The 20,025-nt window shown below is 40.0% G+C and overlaps 1 protein-coding gene across 7 annotated transcripts in view; it reads left to right on the plus strand.

The window, feature by feature from the left end:
* ATRN (attractin) overlaps positions 1–20,025 on the plus strand; it is a 144,684-nt gene that overhangs the window by 62,546 nt on the left and 62,113 nt on the right. For all 7 annotated transcript variants that reach the window (XR_012491426.2, XM_019733755.3, XM_074318233.2 and 4 more), the window contains exons 12-19: positions 6,138–6,358; positions 8,346–8,467; positions 8,784–8,922; positions 10,525–10,715; positions 13,295–13,514; positions 15,458–15,643; positions 16,200–16,433; positions 19,828–19,965. Coding sequence is in view for 6 of the 7 variants with exons in the window: in XM_019733755.3 (XP_019589314.3) it covers positions 6,138–6,358; positions 8,346–8,467; positions 8,784–8,922; positions 10,525–10,715; positions 13,295–13,514; positions 15,458–15,643; positions 16,200–16,433; positions 19,828–19,965 (1,451 nt within the window). In the remaining variant the exon portion in view is untranslated. The remainder of the gene's footprint in view (positions 1–6,137; positions 6,359–8,345; positions 8,468–8,783; positions 8,923–10,524; positions 10,716–13,294; positions 13,515–15,457; positions 15,644–16,199; positions 16,434–19,827; positions 19,966–20,025) is intronic.

The raw sequence follows: 20,025 nt of genomic DNA on the forward strand, positions 1-20,025 counted from the left end.
GCACAGTGAGAATGAATTACTTAATACCTTTATGCTTTAATTTTTTAGTCCTTGGTTTAGGTTTTTAGTCCTTGGTTTATTTGCGGGAAATTGAGGCACAGTGAGAATGTGCCTCAATTAATACCTTTATGCTTTAGTTTTTTAGTCCTTGGTTTAGTTTTTTAGTCCTTTGGATTTGCGGGAAATTGAGGCGCAGTGAGAATGAATTACTTAATACCTCATTGTGGGTTAATATCAATCTTCATGGCATTTCAGTCTCAGAGTTGGAAGAGATCCTTGAAATCATCTGTTCCAAACTCCCACTCCTTTTAAACATGGTCAGGGCTGGTGAACATGCCTACTAAAGAAGACACCCTTTAAACATGTCAAGGAAGGGAAAACTCACCCAAGAAGGGGGCTCCAGTTATTAGCAAGCTCTCCTTTGTGGTATCAGGAATCCGCTTCTCTGTATCTTCTGCCTGTTGATCTTACTTCTGTTCTTTAACTCTTTGCAAGAGAGGCACAAAATCCTCTGCCTCGCGAAGCTTCCTCTGATATTTAAGGGTAGTGGTGTCTCACCTGTCTACACAGACCTGGCCTAACTCCTTCTTCAGGTTCTAATCTGGCACAGTGTTTGGCAGGTTTGAGGTTGTCCTGTGAACATCACACAGTAGGCACAGAGATACCATGTGTGTGGCAGATGTGGCCCGTTACAAACTGCATCACTTTGATAACCTGTGGCTTTGGTCTCCACACAGTATTTTTTTTTTTTTAAGATTTTATTGGGGAAGGGGAACAGGACTTTATTGGGGAACAGTGTGTACTTCCAGGCCTTTTTTCCAAGTCAAGTTGTTGTCCTTTTCAACCTTAGTTGTGGAGGGTGCCATTCAGCTTCAAGTTGTTGTCCTTTTAGTCTTAGTTGTGGAGGGCGCAGCTCAGCTCCAGGTCCAATTGCCGTTTCTAGTTGCAGGGGGCACAGCCCACCATCCCTTGCGGGAGTCGAACCAGCAACCTTGTGGCTGAGAGGACGTGCTCCAACCAACTGAGCCATCTGGGAGCTCAGCGGCAGCTCAGCTCTAGGTGCCGTGTTCAATCTTAGTTGCAGGGGTGGAGCCCACCATCCCTTGAGGGACTCAAGGAGTTGAACCGGCAACCTCGTGGTTGAGAGACCACTGGCCCATGTGGGAATCGAACCAGCAGCCTTCGGAGTTAGGAGCATGGAGCTCTAACCGCCTGAGCCACCGGGCCAGCCCACACAATAGTATTTTAAAAACTTTCCCTGGACCTATTGTATAATACCATTGCTTTTGTTTTAAATATGTGTGATTCTACATGTATGGCCTATTAATAGATTTATTGAGATATAATTGGTATACGTAGTAAACTGAATATATTTAAAGTGTGTAATTTGATAAATGTTGACATGCGTATACAGTTGTGAAATCACCACAATCAAGAAAACATATCCATCACTTTACCAATTATTTTTTAAATTGTAGTAAAATTTTCATAAGATTTACCATATTAACCATTTTTAAGTGAATGGTTCATTGGCATTTAGTACACTCACGTTGTTGTACAGCCATCACCACCATCCATCTCCAGAACCTTTTCCATCTTGCAAAACAAACTCTCTATCCATTAAACAGTAAGTCCCCGTTCTACCCTTCCCCCTGCTTATGGCAACTACCGTTCTACTTTCTATCTCTATGAGTTTGACTACTTTAGGTACCTTATATAAGTGGAATTATATAGTATTTGTCCTGTTGTGACTGGCTTATTTCACTTAGCATAATATCTTCAAGGTTCATTCACCCATGTTGTAGCATGTGTCAGAATTTCTTTCATTTTTAAGGCTGAATAATATTCCATTGTGTGTGTGTGTGTGTGTATGTATGTATGTATGTATGTATGTATGTATGTATGTATATATGTATAGTGTGTGTGCATCCGTGCCACATTTTGTTTTTCCATTCATCTGTTGATGGACACTTGGGTTGCCTCTACCTTTTGGCTATTGTGAATACTGCTGCTATGAACTTGGGTATACAAATATCTGTTCATGTCCCAGCTATCAATTCTTTTGGGTCTATACCCAGAAGTGGAATTGCGGGATCAAATTGTAATTCTACTTTAAAAGTTTTTGAAGAACTAGTCAGTTTTGATAATATTTTTCTTGTCAGGATTGTATGTTGACAAATTTCTGCTTATTATTGATTTATCATTTAATTCCATTGTGATGGTCAGAGAACACTCTGATGATTTCCTTTTCTAAAAAAATTTATTGAGGTGTTTGATAGTCTAGCATATGGTCTACCCAGGAGAATGTTCCATATGCATTTGAAAAGAATATGTGTGCTGTTGTTGTTCGGTGGAGTGTTCTGTAGATGTCAAGTCAGGTTGGTTGATAATATTGTTCAAGTGTTCTGTATCCATGCTGATTGTATGTCTTGTTCTCTCCATTATTGACACTGAAATACTGAAGGCTCCAACTATTATTGTTACTTTAGTATTTCTCTTAAGACAGGCCTGCTAGCAAAGAATTCTCTTTGCTTATCTGGGAATTTCAACTTTATATTTGAAGGATAGTTTTGTTAGATAGAGAATTCTTATTTGACACTTTCTTTCCACACTTTTCACTGTGTCATCCCTCTGCCTTCTAAGAGCCTCCATTGTTTTTTAGCCATTAATCTTCATGTGACTCTCTTGTATGTGATGAGTTGTCTTACTTTTGTTACTTTCAAGATTTTCTTTGTTTTGGGCTGTCAGCAGTTTGATTAGAATGTATATAAGTGTGGATCTTTTTGTGTTAATCTTACTTGGAGTTTGTTGAGATTTTTGGATGAAATTTTCATCAACTTTGGGGAAGTTTTCACCCATTATTTATTTAAATGTGTGTTCTGCCCTTTCTCACTGTCCCTCTAGGACTCCCGTTAAATGTATGTTGAACATTTGATGGTGTCCCACAGGTCTCTGAGGCTCTTGTCATTTTCTTCAATATTTTCTTTTTCTTCAGAGTGTAGAAGCACTATTGATCTGTCTTTAAGTTTGCTGTTTCTTTCCCTACCAGCTCAAATCTGCTGTTGAATCCTTCTAGTGAATTTTTCATTTTATTTATTGTACTTTTCAATTCCAATACCATATTTGGGTATTCTTCATTATTTATGTCTTTTCTTTATTGATATTTCCTATCTGTTGAGTCATTGATGTCATACTTTCACTTAATTCTTTATATATAGCTTCCTTTAGTTCTTAGAATATAGTATCTACTTTGAAGCCTTTGTTTCCTAAGTTCAACATGTGGGCCCCCTCAGAGACAATTTTGATTGTTTTGTTTCCTCTGTATGAGTCAAATTTTTTGTTTATTTGCATAGCTTCTAATATTTTGTTGAAAACTAAACATTTTAGGTAATATAGTGTAACAGGTCTGGATTCTGATTCCCCAACCATCACCAACGATTGTTGTTGTTGCTGTTTGTTTACTGTCTAACCTAGATTAGTTCTTAGAGTCTGTTTCCCCCAGTGTGCCATTGCTGATTTTTATGCCTAGTTTTTTTTTAAACGTGACTTCCTAGGCATTGCCTCTAAGCCTCTAAGTCAGTGTTGCTTAGTGATCAGCCAGTGATTGGTTAGTGGTTTTGCTTAAGCAATTTAAGCCTGTAAGGATTCCATTCTTTGCTGATGGATCTGTGTGTGCTTTGGGGGAATGTATACAAGTTTCAGAAGGTTCACAAGTGTGCCCTGGTTTTTATTTTCTATGTTTTCAAGGCATCATGTTCAGCCAGAAACAAGTAGATAGAAAGGGGCTTCTCCATTATATTCTGAGCTTCTTGCAGTCTTGTTCAAACACATAGCCTTTCGAACCACCAGATATGTGAAATCATTATTAAGGTACACTGTGATCACCATCTCTCTTAAGGGGAATTGGGCTTGACTTAAAAGGCTGGAAATCCTGACACTGGACCCAAGGAAGACTTGCACTGCTGGCATCAGCCGACAAAGTCTCCTACTGAGAGACAACTACCAATTTTCAAAATGATGAGCTGACTTTTTAGCATTCTCCAAAGATGACAAATGAGGTTTCTTTTGTGGGGAGCAGTTGTGTGTCATTATGAACTCATGGATTTAAAAATATTTTATGTGTTTCAATCTATTATAATTTTTATTCTTACGAAATTTCAAATATTTCCCAATTTTGGTCAGCAAGTACCTCTTTATATTAGCTCTTGATTCTTCTTGATACTACCATAGTCTTCCTTGCTTTCTGGCGTGCTAAGATCTTCTGGGCTCATCATGAACATTTCTTGTCCCAGACATGAAATTAGACTTTTCTCTAGAGTCTTAGTTTTTTTGAGGGGTAGGGGAGAGAATGGGTTTTAGATACCACAGTGGTAAGTACTAGTCTTGTTCATTGCTATGGAGTTGGTCATTGTTTTTAGGCCTTTTTAAGAAGACAAGTTAAAGAGAAACTTTGTAGTTATTCTTTTCCTTAAAGGGAAAAATGACTTTGTGTGTGTGTGTTTGAGCTTCTTCTTCCCTCAGTAGATAAATGTTTGCACACTTTATATATACTTTTCTCTATATTCCCCCCCCCCCCACATAGCCATATATTCTAGAGATTACTCCATAGCAGTATGTAGAAATCTTCCTCATTCCTTTTTTTTCTTTCTTTTTTTTTATTAGTTTCAGGTGCACAAAACAATGTAATAGTTAGACATTTATCATTTATATCCCTCACACTTCCTCATTCCTTTTTAAATCTACTTACTATACCATTGTGTGGATGTACCATAGTTTATATATCACATTCCTAATTAATGGACATTTTGGGTTGTTTGAGTCTTTGCTGTTGTCATTAACTTTCGTGAGTAGTTTTGTGCATAGTTTCACACATACTTCTTTTTGTACTTTTACTATTATATCTTTGTGACGGACTTCTGCAAATGTGATTTTAGGTTCATATGGTAAATGCATAGTTTTGTTAGATAGTGCCAAATTCCCCTTTATAGGCTGTACCATTTGTATGCCCAGAAACTGTGTATGAGACAGCTCATTTCCCCACTGCCTCACCAGTCCATATATTTGTCAGACTTGTGTTTTGAGGTTTAGAAATATTCCCTCAGTATAATTTTAATTTGCATTTCTCTTATGACTGAAGTTAATCATCTTTTTATATGTTGGAGGCTGTTTGCATTTTTTTCCCTTGCAAACTGGCTGAAGCTCTCTAAATTAGGGATATTTCTTTCCTTGTAGCACAGCTTATAAATAATTTTCTCACAGTGTTTATCATTTCTCTTTTACTTTGCTTATATTCATTATTCTACTTTGCTTATATTCACTATTCATTATTTTCTATGCAAAAGTCTTTATATAATCAAATTTTTCAGGTTTTTGTTTTTTTTATTACCTTCTGTATTTTAAGTCATGGGGATTTTTTTTCTACTCTCAGGTTAGAGTAGTTCACCAATGTTTTCTTTTAGTGCATGTGTGGTTTCCTTTTTTTTTTTTTTCAAGTGGTGCTCTGATCCATTTGGAATTTATCCTGGTGTAGAGAATGAGAAATGGATTCAATTTTATCGTTTTCTATATGTTTATTTAGTTATCATGATACCACTTACTGGAAAGTCCATCTTTTCCCCACTAATTTAAGATGCCACATTTACTGTGTACTAAATTTGCATGTGCACTTTATCTGTTTCTTATTGGTTTATGTTTTCATTACACTGTTTTAATTAGGGAGGTGTTGCCTATGCTTTTTAAATGGTACATATTTATTTTTAATATTTAAAGACATGTAGATACAGAATTATGTGTTTAATTTTAAACGATGTTAGCTTACCATGACACTAAAATATTCCAGGAAATGCTGGTTATAAGTCTTCAGGTTACCATGAGAACTTTTTAATATAGTTCTGTAAAACAAAGGTGGATTATTGGAACTAATGTGGGTAGGACAGGCCAGAATGAAAGGTTGGAATTTGGGAGAGAAGGGTATAAGTATGTGTTTTGAGACCTTGAAAAATAATTTCTTACTGGACTTTTTCGTGTATAAGATTTGTCCAGATTATAAAAAGTGTGTCATGCCTTTGTTTGCATAAGGTTTGTTTATATAAGGTTTCAGTTTCAGGAAACTACTCTCCCCCCTTTTTTTCTTTTAGCTCTATGTATGTATTTGGTGGTTTCAATAGCCTCCTCCTCAGTGACGTCCTGGTCTTCACCTCGGAACAGTGCGAAGCACATCGGAGTGAAGCTGCTTGTGTAGCAGCAGGACCTGGCATCCGGTGTGTGTGGGACACTGAGTCATCTCAGTGTCTCTCCTGGGAGTTGGCAACTGAAGCGCAAGAAGAAAAGATAAAATCAGAATGTTTTGCCCAAGGAAGTATGTTTTTTCTCTTCTTAAAATTCAATTGATTTGAGATCTCATTTTATTTGAATATATGAACCAGCATATGTTCACTTTTTATGTTCATTCTATTATCCAGAATTAGTTAGCAATAACTTATGCAGAGGCTTTATGGGTGTTTGAAAATTGGTTTGTAAACATCTTTACTATGGATGGGAACATGCCATGTGGCTCCTAAAAGCTGACTATGAATCATGGAGACCAAAACCTCCTTGGCATTGCACAGACTGTGTGTACCGACTCCAGAACCTGGCTGCAGTTGCTTTGAGGCAATACAATACAATGATTTTTGTGTGTGTGTGATGATGGAAGTGTTTTATATCTGCACTGTCCCAATATGGTAGCAACTAGCCACATGTGGCTGTATAACACTTGAAATGAGACCGGTGTGACCGAAGAACTGAATTGTTGATTTTAATTAATTTAAATTAAAAACTACATGTGGCTAGTGGTTACCATATTGCACAATGCAGTTGTAACTTTAAGGATGAGATTAGAGGGCCAGCCCAGAGACGCTATATGGAGGTAGATTGTTCTCGTAGATAAAGGTAGAGTTGCTATCTTTTCAAAGTACTATTCTTTTCTAGCTTCTCTAGTTGGGCATAGCCATGATAGCAGGATAGACAGTTGCTGAGGATGAGCAGTGATCCCTGCCTCTAGAACTTCCTTTGTTTTCCAAGCTTTCTTCATCTTGCCTTAGCTTCTTACCCTTTTACTCTGACATGTAGCACAGTGCAATCCAGTGAAGTAATATGTGAGGAAGTCCTTTTAAAGTGAGAAAAATGTCTCTGCAAAATGTTTGTTTACCTTAAGTACGTTGACTATTGAATTTCTTGACTATTATGGTGTAGTAGTTACTATGAGACTTATAGTGGATAGAGACAGCTTTCACTCTCCTGGAATGCCCCAAATTAAGCTGAACATAAATCCTCAGTAAGAACACCCAGGCAACCTTGCAGGTTCATTGGTGGGCTGGTGAGTGCTGGGGAACTGAGATGACTAGAACCTGGGAGGGCTGGTCACTGTCTCCTAAAAGGTATAATAAAATCAATGAGATACAGTTATTTTTTAACCGATTTTTTAAAATTCAAGTTAAACGTACAAGTTTATAGGAAATAATATTTACTTAGGTGGGTCAATATGAGCCCATTTGCTGTTAACTCATCTCAAAAATATCACCTCCACGGTTCACTCTGCTTTCTGTTTGTGCTCGGTCCTTGGGGTGATGACCAGGGCAGGAAGAGCCACCCAGGAGCAGTTGCTGGAGTCTTTGTGAGGGAGGGCCCTGCCTTTTCTTGTCCATGGATTCCACCACATGCCATGTCCATGAGTGATTCAACAGATGAGGCAATATGGTTGTGCAGCTTTTGTTGCTGACCTTGACCTGTCTACGGTCAGTCAGTAGGAGATGCAGCAGGTCTGTAGTAATCCGGAAGTTCTCAAACTTGCACCCTTGTGTGTACAAAATGTAGCTCAGCCTAGCGCCTCCTTTGTGGTTCTGTGGTGCTGCCTACTTCCTGTGCCCTGATTAGCCTTTCGTTTATAGCTGGGAGGAATGGCTTGGTCTCCTGCCTTACTTTGTTTGGCTCCTGGGCAGCTTTTGGTATTCATTCTATTGCTAGTTGATTTTTTTTCTTGGGAAGAAAATGTTTAAAGAACCAGACCTACTTCCATTATATCTTGTTGTTGAATTAAATTAACCTATCTTGTTTTTCACTTTCTTTGTACTTTTGTTGGGGGAGTGGGTACAAAACATGTCTTCAGATTGTTTACTTATTTCTAAATACTGTTTCAACATGAACACATTGATATATTTTCCTAACAGTTGCACTTCTCATTTTACTTCCCAACCCTTGTTACTTTTTTTTTTTTACCTCAGTCTCATATTGTGCTCAACAGCAGCTGTAATGTTGACATTTCTGAGGAAGCTGTCACAGTTGATAAGTTTTTCTTCTCTTCATAGCTCTTGACCATGATAGGTGTGACCAGCACACGGATTGTTACAGCTGCACAGCCAACACCAATGACTGCCACTGGTGCAACGACCATTGTGTCCCTAGAAACCACAGCTGCGCGGAAGGCCAGGTCAGGCGCCCTTTCTCAAGGATTTCGGGGGATGGACAAACCCTGAGTGAGGTTAGGTGTACGTTATAGTGTGTATGGCATACATACTGGCCCTGAGTCATTTTTAAAACCTTCAATATAGATTTGGATTTTATTATTGCGCAGGTTTTCTTTTAGGAAGGGATGCTCTGTACATCCTAATGCATCTTATTTGTTCATTTATCTGTTTACAATTGGCTTCCTCAGTTAGGTTTTGTTGTTTTTAGTATCCTGTTTGTCTTCACCATGAGTTTTCTCTGTGGATAAAAGAGAAAAGCTTTTGTCCACTGTGTTCTAGATCTCCATTTCCAAGTATGAGAACTGCCCCAAGGATAACCCCATGTACTACTGTAACAAGAAGACCAGCTGCAGGAGCTGTGCCCTGGACCAGAACTGCCAGTGGGAACCCCGGAATCAGGAGTGCATCGCCCTTCCCGGTAGGCCTTGCAGGAGCATCTTGTGTGTGGCCCCAGACTCCACTCCCCCACCCCCCCACCCCCCACCCCGCCCCCAGTACTGTGCAGCCTAGATGAAACCCAGCAGAGGGGAGAACTCATTTCATCCATTCATCCCCCACACCACTGCTATAGTTGTTATTTTTTAAAACAAAATAACAGTTCTTAAGTATTTGCTCCTATCCTTTGAAATAAAGTGAAGCATCATCTGCTGCTCAGGAGAACTGAATGACAGTTTGGCTTCATGTCATTGAGCCTCTGCTCCATTGTCTGTCTTCGCCCCACTCCTGTGGAAACAGAATAGAATGCAGCGGTCTCAGCAGCCCGTCTACTGGGCGCTTTATGAAGATGCTTCTAATTGATCACTGCAGTTAGTTTGTAGGAGAGATGCCCGTGTCAGCAGCACCTCCGGGGTGCTCCCCAGCCCCAACTACATCAAGTTTTGGCACTTCAGAGGTTGGGGATGATGTGTTAGGGGGCCTGAGGCCAGCTAGCCACGACTGAAACTCTGTGATATATTTGCTCAACCCGGATGTCCAGGAAGGGGGACTTCTGCGGCTTTGTGCAACATCGAGGCCTGTGCAGGGCAGCTGCGTTCTATCAGGCACCTTTTGAATGTTCTTTGGAAGTACTTGATTCAGCTTGCATGAGTGGGCTTCTTGTTCTTTGTCTCACTGCATTTCAAAGCTTCAGTGCACAGCAGAGTACTTGTGGAGCTTGGCTAGAAGTCAGATTCTGGTACAAATCTGGGTGAGGCCCTAGAATCTATATTTTAAAAAGCAGTGACACTGATGCCACACTTTGAGAAGCAAGTCTTTATCTGCTTTTAAATGATCCCTGTCCCATGGTGCCTTTAATTTATTTCACTGACCATTAATGTACATTGTTGATGGTGTCTACAGGGTACTTTGGTTCTGGTTAAGTTGCTTTGCTCCTCACTGTCTTCAGGAAGCCTTCACAGCTTCTGTGTAGTTCTTTGGGTGGGTTCAGGGGGATCGCAGTAGCAGATTGCAGGCTTGCTTTGTGCTGGAGCTGTATCACTTTGGGTACCCCCCTCCCCCCCCCCGCGAGGATCTGTCCTCCTCACTTTTGGGATGATTTGTGCACTTGATTTTTTACCTTCCACTTGATGTGAAAACAGTGCAACTTTTGAAGACTATAGACTTGTTCATTCACCACCTCATTTCTATTCTTGAAATTTTATACCCCACTCTTTCTAATTGTTCTTCAAAAGGGGGTTTATAAAATCCAACACTGGCATCAAACAGGCATTTTCCTCTATGATACAAGACGGTCCTTTGAATCCAAGACTGTGGTCGTACTCTCAATTAGGTAGATACTCACAGGACAAAGCTCTTTCAACAGAGTATGTTTGTTCAGATCCAGGAAATATGACTGATAAACATTTTTAAAATTCGTATCTTCTGTATTTGGTCCTCAGTAATGTGTCTGATGCCCTCACCACATCCTAATGAAAGACTTGGAACTCAAATCTCAAAAACCATTTAGGTTTTCAGTAATTCAAACTGGTAATATAGTAGTTTTATATGATTTCTAAAACTTTTTTTCTCTCTTTTGCAAAAGAAAATATCTGTGGCATTGGCTGGCATTTGGTTGTAAATTCGTGTTTGAAAATTACTACTGCAAGGGAGAACTATGACAACGCGAAATTGTCCTGTAGGAACCACAATGCCTTTTTGGCTTCTCTTACATCCCAGAAGAAGGTAGAATTTGTCCTTAAGCAGCTGCGAATAATGCAGTCATCGCAGAGCATGGTGAGTTAAAATCCTGAGAACTTAAGTTTCTAATATGTACCTTTCTACTGAGGGCATAAGTACTGCTTACCTGTGATATGCTTGGCAGGAAGAGGGATGTATGTACAGTGCAATAGACCATGGAACTGCACTGTCATATTCTCTTTTTCTAATACCTTCTTTCTTACCTTAAAAATTTTTACATTCATTTTTATTAGTTATATCTATTAAATGATAAGATAGTCGAATAATTACATGTATATCGAATAGTAATGTGTATATGCACATATCCTTGTGACATCAGTAGATGATTTCGTATCTGTTTTATCCCTAGGTTCGTGGGGGAGGAGACTGTCACTACTAATTAGCTAGGTTGAATTAAGCCACCTGAGTTTCTCAGGTTTGCAGTTTTAGTAGTGTGTATTATGATTTAATGTTTATCACCCTAAGAAATGTACACCCGTTTGGGTTCTTTTTAGACCTGGCCAGCCCAAAAGGAGAGGGTACCTTCTTATCAAGAGTTTTTGAGCACAGAAAGGCGCCACGTTCTCTTCCTGTCTGCCCAGTGCTTTCAGGCGGCTTGTAGTTGACATTCCACAATCACATTTGGTTTTTCTGAGTCCATAGTTCTACACTGTGGTCCTACCCTCAGTGAAGGAGACACTCCTAGGACAAAGCTTTTCAGCAACGTTGGCTTTGGTACAGAGCAGTGTGGGGGAAATGTTCGTCTAGTGAAGCTGGAGGAGGAATGGGCAACACTTCCTTGGGTGCAGCCTTCTTAAGTGAGACGTGGAGTGTGGTCTGCGTCCTGGCCACACGTGGTCTCTGACCACCGAGAAGGCCATTCTGCAACCGGTAGGAGGTGCCCTATACTTTACTTATCTCCAGTTAGTCTTTTTTCCCACAAATTTGGTATGGTGTGGACACTCGGACATTGGTAATACATTGTCTAAGTGTGGTTACCTCAGCGGCCAGTAGCTACGTTTTACATTTTATAATTTGAAAGCTTTTTCAGATTTCATAATCTCCACTGGAGACTGACTATGTTGTTTTTCTTTTCGTCTCACCCCTAAATACGGGCTTCTCCCCGTGTTCTGTCCTTGCGACATGTTGGCTGATGTTACTTGGAGTCACTCCCACAGGAAATGTATTGGCGTATAGCTTTGCTCATTACTAGTGACTCCCAATTCCCTGTGTCTGAAAGAAGAGCTAGTTAGAAGAATTCAGCTATCCCAGCTGGCCACAGATATCACATCTTGTCCATCTTCTCTCTTCCTCAGGTTTTCTAGCTCTAGAAGGTTCTGGGTAGTCTAATCTGCTGGGACTACCTTTATATAACAGGAATTCACAGTCCTGTGGTAAGATGGACAGATGAGAGACAACTACAGTTCCACAGCTGTAAGTTTAGACTTAGAGCCCAAGCTTAGGAGTATATGGATAAACAAGAAAGAGCACCCAACCTAGCCTTTAGGGCAGAGGTAACCTGGCTGAAAGACAGCCAGAAAGAGGTAGCCCCTGCAGGTGAGAAGGAGTGAGGTGAAAAGATAAAAAGGGAAGGGCTCTCTGTGCTTTGCTACCCCCACATGCAAGCCGTGGAGATTGAGGGGTGAGCTACGGTAAGAGTGCATTGCTGGCTGCAGGCTGGGTGGAAGGGAATTGCTGTAGCTGGGCTGCCTGAAGGATCAAGGCCAAATCCTGAGAGGCCTTGTCTACAATGCTAATGGCTTTGAATTTCATTGTGAAAGTAAAGGGAAGTTATCAAAGGACATTTGAAAAACATTAATTCTAATTATCTTTTAAAAAAAATAATGCGTATTTCAAAGGAAATTTAGAAAATATTAACATTAAAAATAAAATAAATATTACTCATTACAACTAAAAATAACGCTTTTGGGGGTGTTTTTCTTTCAGATCTTTTAATAGGCATGCTTTTTTTTTCTTCTCAAAAATGGAAATACATTATACATTTTGTTTTGTAACTGCCAAAATAAGGAATATCTTTCATTTCCGGGCTAAACTTTATACTTTTATTTAAAGAACAGTTTTTTTTTTAATGCAACGGGAAGAAAATTTCAGTAGAGTAGGAGACAGAGATTCTCCCAGGGTTTACTGTCCTATTATTCTCTATAAAATTCAGTGCCAGCCAATACCACCCAGCTAAAGGTGGAAATCTTCAATCATTTGAGCTGGCCAGTACCCCAAAACAGGCTTAGTCAGTGATCTTAGGATAAGCGTATAACTAATATTTCATAAATATTGGCAACACATTTAAACCAAGCTTGGGGTGACTATCTCTTCATAGCATTTGTCATAGGATGTAGAAATTTGGGAATTTGATTATTGCTTTGCTATTAATTCTTTGAAATTTTTGATATATTATCTTCTCTGAGCTGTATTTTTGTTCTTTATAAAATGGCTATATTGAAGTGCATGATATATAACAAAAAATGATGGTTTATCCTGATCTGCCCTGGCTGAATCAGGAGGAAGGGAGGTTTTCCTGTATCTGTGAGATATATGTACCTTCCTGATTTTTATCTAGAAACCTGTTTTGGTCAAGATACTGCTTATATTCATAGCCATGTCTGTTTTGCCTATAGTCCAAGCTGACCTTGACCCCGTGGGTTGGCCTTCGGAAGATCAATGTGTCCTACTGGTGCTGGGAAGATATGTCCCCATTCACAAATACTTTGCTACAGTGGATGCCATCGGAGCCTAGTGATGCTGGATTCTGTGGAATCTTGTCAGAACCCAGTACTCGGGGCTTGAAGGCTGCAACCTGCATCAACCCACTCAATGGTAGTGTCTGTGAAAGGCCTGGTAAGTATATGGGGGAATTACGTGGTATTGGAAGTTCATTGAAAGAGAAAACTGTAGGAGGCATAGTTAGGTATTGAGATGTATGAAATATTCATGAAAAACAGATGGAGTACTGATTTCAAGCATATGACGCAGAGTATAACCCAGAATTTTAAAAACAGGAGGAAATAGTCTTTGGCTCTGAATAGTGTGAGCCATAAGCCAAAATAAAAATAACACCACTCAAAGAACCTAATATTCTGATTTAACAATGAGGTTGATTGGTTTGTTGACCACAGAAAGTACTGAGAATTGCTCTGAAAGGCAAATTTCTTGGTGTTGGCAGAGAAATGCTGTGGAAGAAAGAACCAGCAATACAAATAAAAGCAAAGAAAAGATTGGAACCGACAGTGTAGGACAAAAGGAACAGTGGGGAGAAAAATGATGAGAGCAGTTCTCATCAAAAACAGAAACAACCTGGGCGGCCAGGTGGCTCAGTTGGTTAGAGCACAAGCTCTGAACAACAGGGTTGCTGGTTCGATTCCCACATGGGCCAGTGAGCTGCGCCCTCCACAACTAGACTGAAGACAATGAGCTGCCGCTGAGCTTCCAGAGGGTTGGCCATATGGTTCAGTTGGTTAGAGTGTGAGCTCTCAGCAGCAAGGTTGCCGGTTCAATTCCCACATAGGATGGTGGGCTGCGCCCCCTGCAACTAAGATTGAAAACGACAGGGGGCCGGCCGGGTGGCTCAGGCGGTTGGAGCTCCATGCTCCTAACTCCAAAGGCTGCCGGTTCGATTCCCACATGGGCCAGTGGGATCTCAACCGCAAGGTTGCCAGTTCAACTCCTCAAGTCCCACAAGGGATGGTGGGCTGTGCCCCCTGCAACTAGCAACGGCAACTAGACGTGGAGCTGAGCTGCACCCTCCACAACCAAGACTAAAAGGACAACAACTTGACTCGGAAAAAAGTCCTGGAAAAACACACTGTTCCCCAATAAAGTCCTGTTCCCCTTCCCAAATAAAAATCTTTAAAACAAGAAAAAAGAAAACGACGACTGGACTTGGAGCTGAGCTGCGCCCTCCACAACTAGATTGAAGGACAACAACTTGGAGCTGATGGGCCCTGGAGAAACACACTGTTCTCCAACATTCCCCAATAAAATTTATTTTAAAAAAGCAAAAACGAAAACAAAAAATCAGAGCGACCTGATGTGCTAAAGCTGTGGGGGAATACTAGGGAATGAACACTTTGAGTAGCTTCACAGGTTTGAATCTCTCCTCTGGGCTACATTTAGGCATCTTAAAGGCAGGCCCAGGGCAGTAGCTGCAGCATGCACACTGCCCAAAATGAGCATCTTCCTGCGGAGGGACTCAAGCAATAGGTGGGATTTTGTGAGCACTTTTGGGAGGCTTGGACATGACTCTCATCATGTCTCCTTTTAGGAAGGTGATGTAATTTGAGGAATATGGAGACATAGAACAGAAGTCTTAGCACTGTAGGACTCATCATAAAATATAATTTCTAAAGTTCCTGTATGGGAACCTTTCTGCCATTTTGGATCCTGCATGCTTTGGTGTACTTAATGCTGTGGTCCTTTCCTGCAAATATACCAAGATAGGACTTTGCATGTTTAGGTGGGTGGTAAAACCCCTGCAGTTCAGCCTGCGTCCCCTGTATGGTAAGGATCTTTAGGACCCCTACTCGTACGGGAAGGTTAGCTTGTTCCCTCTTGTCTGTCCTTAATGCTCTTTGAAAAGAATAACAGTTTTTTTCCCCCCAAGTGTATAAATATACTTGACTAAACAGTACATGGTGACTCTAATGTTTTCTAGTTTGTCCATTTAGTGGAGCCCACTGAATTGATTTCATGGCACGCTAGTGGGTCACAGCCCACACTGAAAAGCCTTTGACCTTGGCTGACATGGTGGGAACTCTAAGTGTCTCTCTTGGTTACTTCCCCAGCTAACCACAGCGCCAAGCAGTGCCGGACGCCGTGTGCCTTGCGGACGGCTTGTGGAGAGTGCACGAGTGGCAGCTCCGAGTGCATGTGGTGCAGCAACATGAAGCAGTGCGTGGATTCCAATGCCTACGTCGCCTCTTTCCCCTTTGGCCAGTGTATGGAGTGGTATACCATGAGCAGCTGCCCCCGTAAGTGAGAAGGAAGCCCTAGCCACTCGCGAGTGCCCTGTGTGTGGGTGACAACTCCTGCTGTGGGGCAGTACTGTTGGCCTCTGAACATTTTAGGCACAAGACTGGACTTGACCATGTGCCCTGGTCTGTCCAGAGACTGCCTGATGAGGACCTTCATACAGAATGTAGCAAAATAACACAAGTAAATAAATGCAGGATAGATCATAGAGTACAGAAATAACTTGCCCAGCTTCAGTATCACATTCCCCAATCTGTGTAAGGTTGCCACATCTTAATCTTCTAATTCATTAAAGCAAGTGCTTTCCAATAGGTGACCTCTAAGGTCCCTTTTGTCTCCAGCAGTCTGGGATTGAGAGAAGAGGGGAGGAGTCCCTGTTTCATGTTGGGCAAGATATTGAGCTCCTCAAATTTATGATGTCATTTAAACAATCATAACAAAATACGAATTTTGACTCACGGATTTTGAATAGTCTGTCAAAGGAGAAGGTAATTTAAATACAGTGAATTCAGATCTACATGTGATAGTGAATTGCAACTTCTGTTTTTTTAACAGCTGAAAATTGTTCAGGCTACTGTACCTGTAGTCATTGCTTGGAGCAACCAGGCTGCGGCTGGTGTACTGATCCCAGCAATACTGGCAAAGGGAAATGCATAGAGGGCTCCTATAAAGGACCAGTGAAGATGCCTTCTCAGGCCCCTACAGGAAATTTCTACCCGCAGCCCCTTCTCAATTCCAGCATGTGCCTGGAGGACAGCAGATATAACTGGTCTTTCATTCATTGTCCAGGTAAGATGTCTCGTGTATACAAAATCAAGCGTTTCATTACCTACTTACAAAGATTAAAACCTTGAAAGCTACATTACTTCAATGGATTTCCTGTAAGAAAAAGTATAACATTTTAGGAGAAATACTTTTACATGTAAAATATTTTTACTGTCAGTTAATGAAAATGCTGAGAATTTTAAGTGAGTTGTTTTGCTAAGTTTCATTACAAAAGTAATGAAATAAGTTCATTATAAAAAATTAAATATTACAGATGTAGATAAAATAAAAACTGGAATTCCTCTTTTTATCTCCAGTTCTTCATACCCTTTATCAGGCTGAGAAGTTTTCCTTCTGTTCCTAGCCTTTAGAGGGTTTTTGTCGTGAATGGGTGCTAGATTTTGTCAAATGCTTTTTCTGTTATCTGTTGTGATGATCATGTGGGTTTTGTTCTTTCATCTGTTAATTCTATGTATTACATTGATTTAAGGATGTTAAAACAGCCTTGCATTTCTGGGATTAAAGCCATTTGTTCATGATGTATAATCCTTTTCAATTTGTTGCTGAATTCAGTTTGCTAGTTGGGGATTTTGTGTCTGTACTCATGAGGGATTTCTTTTTTGTGATGACAGTCTGGCTTAGGGATCAGGGTATTACTGGCTTCATAGAGTGAGTTGGGAAGTATTCCCTCCTCCTCTACTTACTTGGAAAAGTTTGCAAAGGATTGGCATTAACTCTTCTTTAAGTGTTGATAGAATTTACCGGCGAAGCCATCTGGGCTTGAACTTCTCTTTGTGGAAAGATTTTTGATTATTAATTCAATTTCTTTACTTATTATAATCTATTCAAATGTTCTGTTTCTGCCTGAGTCAGTTTTGGTAATCTGGGTTTTTCTAGGAATTTGTCCATTTCATCTAAGTGATCAAATTTATTGGCATACAGTTGTATTTTCTTGCAGATAGTTCTTAGCCATCTGTGTTCTTCTGTTTAACCTATTGAGGGTTTTTTATTTTTTGTCTGATTTTGTTTTATCCTTTTTCATTTTGCAAGGTCTAAATATTGTGAGGTTTTTTTTTCAGAGTTTGCTTTCTTATTTTATTGAAGCAATAATCTCTCAAGCCTCTTTGAATATACTAAAATTAGTATTTTTTATTCTCTGAAGTTTCTTGCATTAACCCTTCCTTCAGAGTTAGTTGCTCTGCATGTTTATCCAGGTAGTGCTTACTTAGGTTGATATTTTCTTGTACTGGTGGCTCCTCAAGATTGATTTGTATTTAAAACTGAATGTCTAGACTTAACCAGTATTAGGTGTACAGAGCTGTTGCGAAGGTGTGGTACACTGTCCTAAGGTAGAGGCTGGCTAGCCAGCAATAGGGCTCTCGAGCTCTGGTCTGCTTTGACTGTTACTAAGTGGTCTGCGTTCCTCCCTCAGTGGAGAAGAAAGGAGCAGCAGGCCCGGGGCACGGATGCATTTGGCATGTTTATGGTTGTCCCAAGTACCCCTCCACCATGGGTGTTATGGCAAAAGATAACTGGGATATTGCCCTGGTTTTTCTTTATGCCCTCAACCTCCCCCTCCCCTGCCCACCCTACAGAACCGACCTTTCCTACTGCAGTTCCTGGACAGATGCCTCAGATAGCTGTTAAGCAGGCACAGAGCATGTCATGAGGGACTTCCGGCTGTCCATCACTCTCCTAAGGCCTGCTCTGGCTCTCAGCCTCTGCTGAGTTGTTCAGATGTCAATTGGGAAAGGGCATTTAGTCAATTTGAGAGTCCCTTCCTTCTACTCTAAGATTCAGGTGTCTCAACTCCCCTTTTTCTGTCAGATCAGCCCTGTCTGCTTTATAATTTTTAGAAATTCCTCAATACTTAAGAAGTATCTCCCAATACTTCTGATAGCACTTTTCCCTCTTATCCCATACTCCTATTGATTATCTTTGTTTTACGTTTGTTCTGCAATGTCAGTAGGATTTTGAAGGTGAGAGAAGCATATGTTCAATCTTTTTATCTTGAACCAGAATACAGATCTTTTTTTTTTGGTAAATGATTTTAGGTATTACATTTTCTGTGTGTGTTGTGCTTTGCCATTTTGCCCTATAGTCAGCCCTCTGTTATCTGTGGGTTCTGCATCTGCAGATACAGAGGGCCGACTAAGGGACTTGAGCGTCCGCAGATACCAAGGGATGATTATATATATAGTTTCTCATCTTTACAGGAGCAACATGTATATATCACACATTTTAAGTAATTTGGGTACAGTCATAACTGACGTAGTTATTTTTTTAAGTTTTTCAGCTGAATTTTATATAGAATGACTCAAATACCTGCAGGGGTAGGGTAGAAAACATGGTAAACAGGACAGGTGCAAAGCTATGGAACGTTGCTGAGATGGTAAAAAAAAAAACAACAACAAAAAACTGTATCACATTGATCAACTAGGACAGAGCTGCAAAAGTTGCTAAAAGAATAGATCTTACATAATTAGCATGAAAAAGAAATGAAAATTATGTGATGTGATGCAGGTATTTACTAACTCTATGGTGATAATCATTTGGCAACAAATAAGTGTCGAATTAGCACATGTACATCTTAAACTTACACAATGTTGTATGTCAGTTATACCTCAATAAAACTGGGGGGAGAAAAGATCTGCAGAACCAGAGATTCTGTTCACTGTGGTACAGGTTGTGTGCTATGAGAATGGCTCCTCCCACCCACAGCCTGTACAGCTGTCCTGAGAAGTCCAGGCTTCTATGCCTTTCTAGTAAAATCTTAGATGCATCAGGAATCTTATTAGTTCCACTTATGGAAATGTTTACATATAAAGATGGTTATTTTTCTGAAAATAAAAAATTGAAAGTAAACTAAATATCAGATGTAAGGGAATGGTTAAATAACTGTTATGTTTCATAGAAATCATTATGCCCTTTAAAGTTTTGTTTATGATTGATGAAATAACGTGGTAAAATAATTGTGAATGATGTAAAAAAAATCAAAGTTTAGTATTAATATGAACACAAATGTGTAAAACTCTGTAGAAAAAATACTGGAAGGAAAGATTCCAAATGTGAGCAGTGATCTTTGGGTGGTGGAATTACATATGATTTTTTCCCCTTATAGTTTTCAAATTTATTATCATGAGCATATATTATTTTTTACATTGAATAACAGCGTAAGTTATTTTTTTTAAATGGCTATGGCCTTTAACCTTGCTGTGGTATATTTCCGATTTTCTGGGCTACCTCTTTTCTGATGTTTTGATCTTATTTCTGAAACTAGTTTTTAGTGGGCCAGTTTTGATGATTTTGTATTAGAAGCAATAAGGAACTTAAACAGATAATTGCAAATAAATCTTGTGAAACTTACTCCACCCAGTTCTACTATGGGATGGGCCGCTGAAAATTATTTTTCTTTCAGCTTGCCAATGCAATGGCCACAGCAAATGCATTAATCAGAGTATCTGCGAGAAGTGTGAGAACCTGACCACGGGCAAGCACTGCGAGACCTGCATATCGGGCTTCTATGGTGATCCCACCAACGGGGGGAAATGTCAGCGTAAGTCAAATCCGTCCGTCAGGGTTACTGATTGCAACCCAGGAGGGACACAGTGCTCCT

This window comes from Rhinolophus sinicus, chromosome 13 (assembly GCF_057876585.1).
Source record: "Rhinolophus sinicus isolate RSI-liver-muscle chromosome 13, RSI-T2T, whole genome shotgun sequence".
NCBI classification, from domain to species: domain Eukaryota; kingdom Metazoa; phylum Chordata; class Mammalia; order Chiroptera; family Rhinolophidae; genus Rhinolophus; species Rhinolophus sinicus.